The sequence below is a fragment of the Medicago sativa genome, chromosome 3 (assembly GCF_051527215.1).
Source record: "Medicago sativa cultivar Bolivia chromosome 3, Bolivia_mono, whole genome shotgun sequence".
NCBI classification, from domain to species: Eukaryota; Viridiplantae; Streptophyta; class Magnoliopsida; order Fabales; family Fabaceae; genus Medicago; species Medicago sativa.
This window is the reverse complement of record NC_140751.1, coordinates 8,997,413-9,003,170: the sequence shown is the minus strand read 5'-3', so window position 1 is coordinate 9,003,170 and position 5,758 is coordinate 8,997,413. Positions and strand designations below refer to the sequence as shown.

Genomic DNA, 5,758 nt, shown 5'->3' with positions numbered 1-5,758 from the left:
TTTCAGTCCAACGGGAATATATTCCTTTTTTATGCCCCTAATTTTTGCCTGGACCGCCCTTTCGGGTTTTTCAGTCCACCGGGACGCTCTCTATTGCCTAAGCCGCCCTTTTCAGGTTTTCAACTTAGCGAGCATTTATTTTTGTATTTCTTTTTGTATTTTTTTTTTTTTGACTGTGAAAGCATCTTACTCGAAGCAGAGGTCCTCTCCACAGTGTTTAGCCATGTTTCTCTTCTGGAATGTAACCGTTCTCGAGACGGATGTTGATGTACGTTTCAACTACTCACGAGTTCAAGGAGAGTGTTTGTTGCTCACGCTTTTCAAAAATGTTAAAAAGGTTTTGTATTTTGAAAATTTTTGCTTCAAGTATTGCCATCAAATATAGAAGAAATTTTGCAAATAGAATAAATGAGAGTTCCAAATAAATGGGCACAGGCTCGAATTTGATGAATTGAGTGGTGGCCTACCAATGGCATGGCTCCACGGATCTTTGAAAAATTTGGAAAATGGTAAATATATGGGAAGGTACATTGAACACATATAACTGTTATACTTCCTGACAACTTTGAATGCCCCAGTTCTGAGTCTTTGGTTTGCAGATGCTTTGAATCAGAGGTTCTTTTGACGACTGGATGCCCCAAGTGGTCTGTGCTGACTGATGCAGTTACTTGTCATGATCCTTAACTTTTGCATAGATCGCCCTTTTCGGGTTTTCAATCTATCAGGATAACCATCATTTTTATTTTTTTTTGTCTCTAATTTTTTCCTGGACCGCCCCTTCGGGTTTTCAGTCCACCGAGACGCTCATTTTTGCCTAAGTCGCTTTTTCAGGTTTGCGACTTATCGAGCTTTTATTTTGACAAAGTATTTCTTGACTGCACCGGCATTCATAGGACATGTGAGTTTGTCACCATCCATGATTGTAAGAGTCATTGCTCACAAGTCTTCATAATTAGGCGTCCACTTGCCCCTGGAGTCTGGTTGAAAAGATAGTACCTTTTTGGGCACAAAGTCTCCTTATTGAATTTCAAGGGGACGAATCTTCTTGTTGGAAGTTTGTTTCAAGCTATAAGGTCGTCATGCATTTAAAGTTCAACCAAGCTGAGATTTCAGCAGAACTCCTATTGACGGGACTTCGACCTCCACAGGAAGCATGACCTCCATGTTGCATATTGGGGAAGGAGGGGGGGTTGCCCCTGTTGAAATGTGTACTGAAGTACGATATCCATGCGAGGCAACAACAACATCTCATACCAGTCTTTGTAATTGAATGTCATCTTCTGGATAATATTTTTGTTTGTAGCTTCAACGGCCAAGATGCCCCAGTATGTGAGAGATCTCGTCGGGAATCTCTTCATTCCCTTCTTCAGCTTCGGACACAGGGAACTCAAAGTTGGAAGAGAGTACATGGTTAATGTGTTTAACGGGTTTATTAATGCATGATTTGATTCTTGATTTTGACAAGTAAGTATAAGTTATGACTATGCAGGTATTTGAGAATGATTAAAATAGAATTTTTTTGGTTTTTTGTAATACCATTTTTCCAGAAAAGCACAAAATAAAAAACAAAGTCGGGATCAAGACGACCTTTTTATTAATGATGGAAAATACATGAAGCAAAAAGCCCTAAACAAGCTCACTTTCGTCTTGGGCAGGACGAGAGGATGTTTTTTTTTAAAAAGCGAAAAGCAACAAACAAACATTATTTGAACAAATAAGTAGCGGAAGGAACGTCAACAGCGACCCAATTACAGCTAACCACTCCATGCGTTAGGTCTTAGAAGGTCAGGCGGTTGGTCCGGATCAAATTTTGAACTGCCTTCTTCATTGCATTACAATGTTCAATATCATGGCCAGGTGCCCCTTGATGGAAGTTACAGAAAAGGTCAGGTCTATACCATGCTGGCAATCTTGCTGGCACCGGAGGAGGCGACTTGGTCTGGACTAGATTCTTTTCGAGCAACTGTGGAAGCAAAACCGCATATTTTATAGGAATCGGGTCATACTGCGGCGTTTTTTGGGCCTGGCGATGTGGATCGACTTGCTGCCCTTTCACCATATTCACTCCCTGGTCTTTCTCCTTTGAACTGCCAGCAGGGACACTTTCATTGATCAGTCGTCCTTCTCGGACTCCTTCTTCCAACTGTACACCTATAGTAACCATCTCAGCAAAGTCCTTGGGGGTACTTCCGACCATATTCACATAATAGAATTGACTGAGAGTTTTAAAAAAGAGCTTGGTCATCTCCTTCTCTTCTATGCGCGGGCTGACTTGGGCAGCAGTATCCCTCCACCGCTGGGCATACTCTTTGAACGTTTCGTTGTCTCCCTGAGTCATAGCTTGTAGATCACTTCGATCTGGGGCCATATCCACATTGTAACTGTATTGCTCCACAAAAGCATCACACAGATCTTGAAAAGTTTGGATATTTGTTTTATCTAGATTCATGTACCATTTTGAGGCAGGACTAGCCAAACTTTCATGGAAGAAATAGATAAGGACTGAATCATCCTTGGAATAGGCAGACATTCTTCTCACATACATTGTTAGATGTTCCTCAGGACAGGATTTTCCCTTATACTTCTCGAAGTCTGGTACCTTGAACTTGTGGGGTATTTGAACATCTGGCACCAAACAAAGATCATAAGCAGTCTTCCCAAATATTTTCTTCCTGTGGAGGGCTCTCACATCTCGCTGAATTTCATCATATTTTTGCTGCAAGTCATTCACTCTATCATAGGCTTCCATATCCCCTGAATAGTAGATGGGCTCTTCTTCTTGTGGAATGGTATGCATCACAGGTGCTGAATAGGTCATAGAGACTGGAGGAGCTCTCATAGGAGGTGGAGGAACATGAGCTACATATTGATGGGTAGGCATCTGAGCTTCACAAGCAATGGGACGAAGTATTTCGCCAACAGTAAGAGGCGGGAACCAGGGCATGGAACGTTGTGGAGCAGAGTACTCCGGAGTATCGGCACAAAACATCCATTCAGGGCCAATAGAAACAGTTTCGGCTTGAGTCCTGATAGGAGAAGCAGGAGGACGTGCTTGAGCAACCGTCAGTGTCTTCATCAATTCAGTCATTTCGTCCATCTTGGTCTGCATGGCTGCAATTTCCTCCCGAAGCAATTGATTTTCTTGCTCGAGAAAATCCATCTTCTCTTTATGATTGCTCGAGTGTTGTACATGCGAGTTGGTTTCGGACGAGGACGCCATGACACTTTTGAGATTGGTTGACCTTTTATGGAGAAGGAAAATTTGTGAGACTCAGAATTGAGACCATGAAATGCACGATGATGCATGATGTTATGCAAAAATAGACACACATTTTCGAAGGATTTGTCAAAGTAATTGTAAACATCATAAGGAATATTTTTCATTTGATAATTTGAAATGTTGAAAACAGTTCCCTCAAAAGAAATGCCAAAGACAAAGTCCCTGACAAAGCTAAGGTCTAGTTTGAGACTTTTGAAATTGTATTCCTTGGTGTCCCTCTTTACAAGGTCTATACCTCTGATGTTTACAAAGATTTATCTAAGTCCTTCAATGTTTAATGAGAAAAAAGTTAATGAATGTATGCATGTATGCATGATTATGCTAAAGAACGAAGAAAACATAATGAGGTTAGGTCCATGATGATGGAGTCAAGGGCAACAACGCCATTTTGGTAAGGACTATGGTTTCATTTGTACTTGTAACAAGGGTTCTTCCAAGTTCCCAAAGTCTGCAACCACTTCCAAATATTATCGGGTTACAAGATTACTCTTGTTCCAATGACATTCGTAGGAAAGTCTCGTTTGGGTGTAGTATCGCGTATCAACTAATTCAAGATTACTCTTGATCAGCCACCGCACTACGTCCTAAAAGGCCAAGATGAGTTAAAGGTAACTAAAGGTCCTCAACTTCGACGGTTACTTGAAAGTAATAGTGCCAAACACGATTACTCATGTCAACATAGTACTACCTCCAAGAACCTCCATTGAGCGGGATTATCACATGTACTAACACTCAAGATTACTCTTGGAATAGCACTTTGATTATATCACCATCCTATCTTAATGTTCCCTCAAGCCCGGGTGTAGGACTTATCTCACCACTCACGTTTAAGAAAAAAGAAAGAAGAAGGATGAACAAATATATACACGGATTTCCATCTTTTATTTTTTGTTTTTTGATTTTTTAAGCAAGTTATAGCACAAAAATTAAATAAGACCAAGTTAGGCTCAACCCTCAAAAGATGCCCCCAGCGGAGTCGCCATTTCTGTCGCGTCATTTTTCGGAGATCAAGGCTATTTGGTTAGCGTTTGACTCACTTTTTATTTCACGACCTTGAAAAAATTTATTTAAATTGGGGGGTCCGGGGGTTGGTTATATTTAGGGAAGGTATTAGCACCCTAAATATTCGTAGTACTCTACGAGAACCTTTTGGTTTTATTTAAATTTTTGTGCTATAAACTTGCTTGCTTTTTTTTTTTTTTTAAAAAATGCAACTTTGAAATGGTTAAAAAAAAAAAAGAAGACCTAATTATCTACATTTTATTGATTTGGAAGGACGAGTGTCCTCTGCCTACGTACCCGTGAGGGATCAAAACCTCGTAGTTCGGGGTTAAAAAAAGACGTTTGATTGGTTGAGTGTTTTTTATTGTTTTTTGAAAAAGTTTTAAAGTAAGAAGCCAAGTGGCAAATAAGAATTGGTTTGTATTTTTTATATTAAAAGAAAATATACTCAAAATATAATTAAAATTGATTGAAAGTTTGATTAAGAAAGAAAATAAAAAAAGACGCTCACTTGATTGAGAAATCAAGGTTTATTATGAAAATATTTTTGTATTTTTGGTTATTTGAATGTTTTTGTTTTTTTTGAATAATAATTAAAAAATAAAAATAAACTAACGTAGCAATAAAATAAAAGCGTGAGAATTTTGTAGTGACGTTGGATCACCACAAAATCTCCTAACCTAATCTAATTTTTTGTATTTTTCGATATATAAAGCAGTAAAAGAAACAAAAGGACACACACACACACACACACACACACACACACACACACACACTTTTTCTCATTTATATTTGTACAATTGACCTAATTACATTCTAAATTCATGCAATAATATAAATGCCGGAAAATAAATATGCATGATGATATAATAACATAAAATAGATGAATGAGATGCAAAAGAAATATGGGCCGTTTGATTGATCAGATGGCCCTGATTAAATTCAGAGAGGTTAAACACAGACCACTGATTGGATCGAAGGGGGCTAGGATGTGAGGGTGCATGGTAAGACATGCACCCGTGCACACTAGATTATAAGGTTATATATATAACCTCACCGTACCCCACTTCCTTCATTTTCTTTCTTTTCTTTCTTCCTTCTCGTCTCTTCTTCTTTCTTTTTTTTTTGATTTTTTTTTTCACCTGTACAACACAAAGAAAGTGAAAATAAAAGCTAGATCTAAAGTTATACCTTTGGTGCTTTCTGATCTGTTTTTGCGGTGGCTGTGATGTTGGGTTTGTTGTGTGGATAGGATTTGAATTGATGTGGGTTGCTGATTCGGTTTCAAAGGGGTTGTGAGTGAATTCGATTTGGTTCGAATTTGTGAGGGTTTACGGCTGGTTTGAGGTGCTGGTTTGGTTCTTTGGAACGATGATTGTGATACTGATGATTGTGTTGTTACCGGTTTTCTTTGCAGGTTTGGTTCCATGAAATTCCCCCTCTTACTTCTGTGCAAATGTTCTGTTTTATAGAACC

At 38.9% G+C, this 5,758-nt stretch overlaps 1 protein-coding gene across 1 annotated transcript; it reads right to left on the bottom strand.

The window, feature by feature from the left end:
• Positions 1-1,777: 1,777 nt before the first annotated feature.
• On the bottom strand, positions 1,778-3,160 carry LOC146935480 (uncharacterized). Its single transcript, XM_085749058.1, has one exon. It carries the CDS (start codon positions 3,158-3,160, stop codon positions 1,778-1,780), a length of 1,383 nt encoding a protein of 460 aa, XP_085605184.1.
• Positions 3,161-5,758: the final 2,598 nt, after the last annotated feature.

Coding starts and splice junctions, on each gene's coding strand:
- LOC146935480 (XM_085749058.1), bottom strand. CDS start 3,160: ATGGATTTTCTCGAGCAAGAAAATCAATTGCTTCGGGAGGAAATTGCA.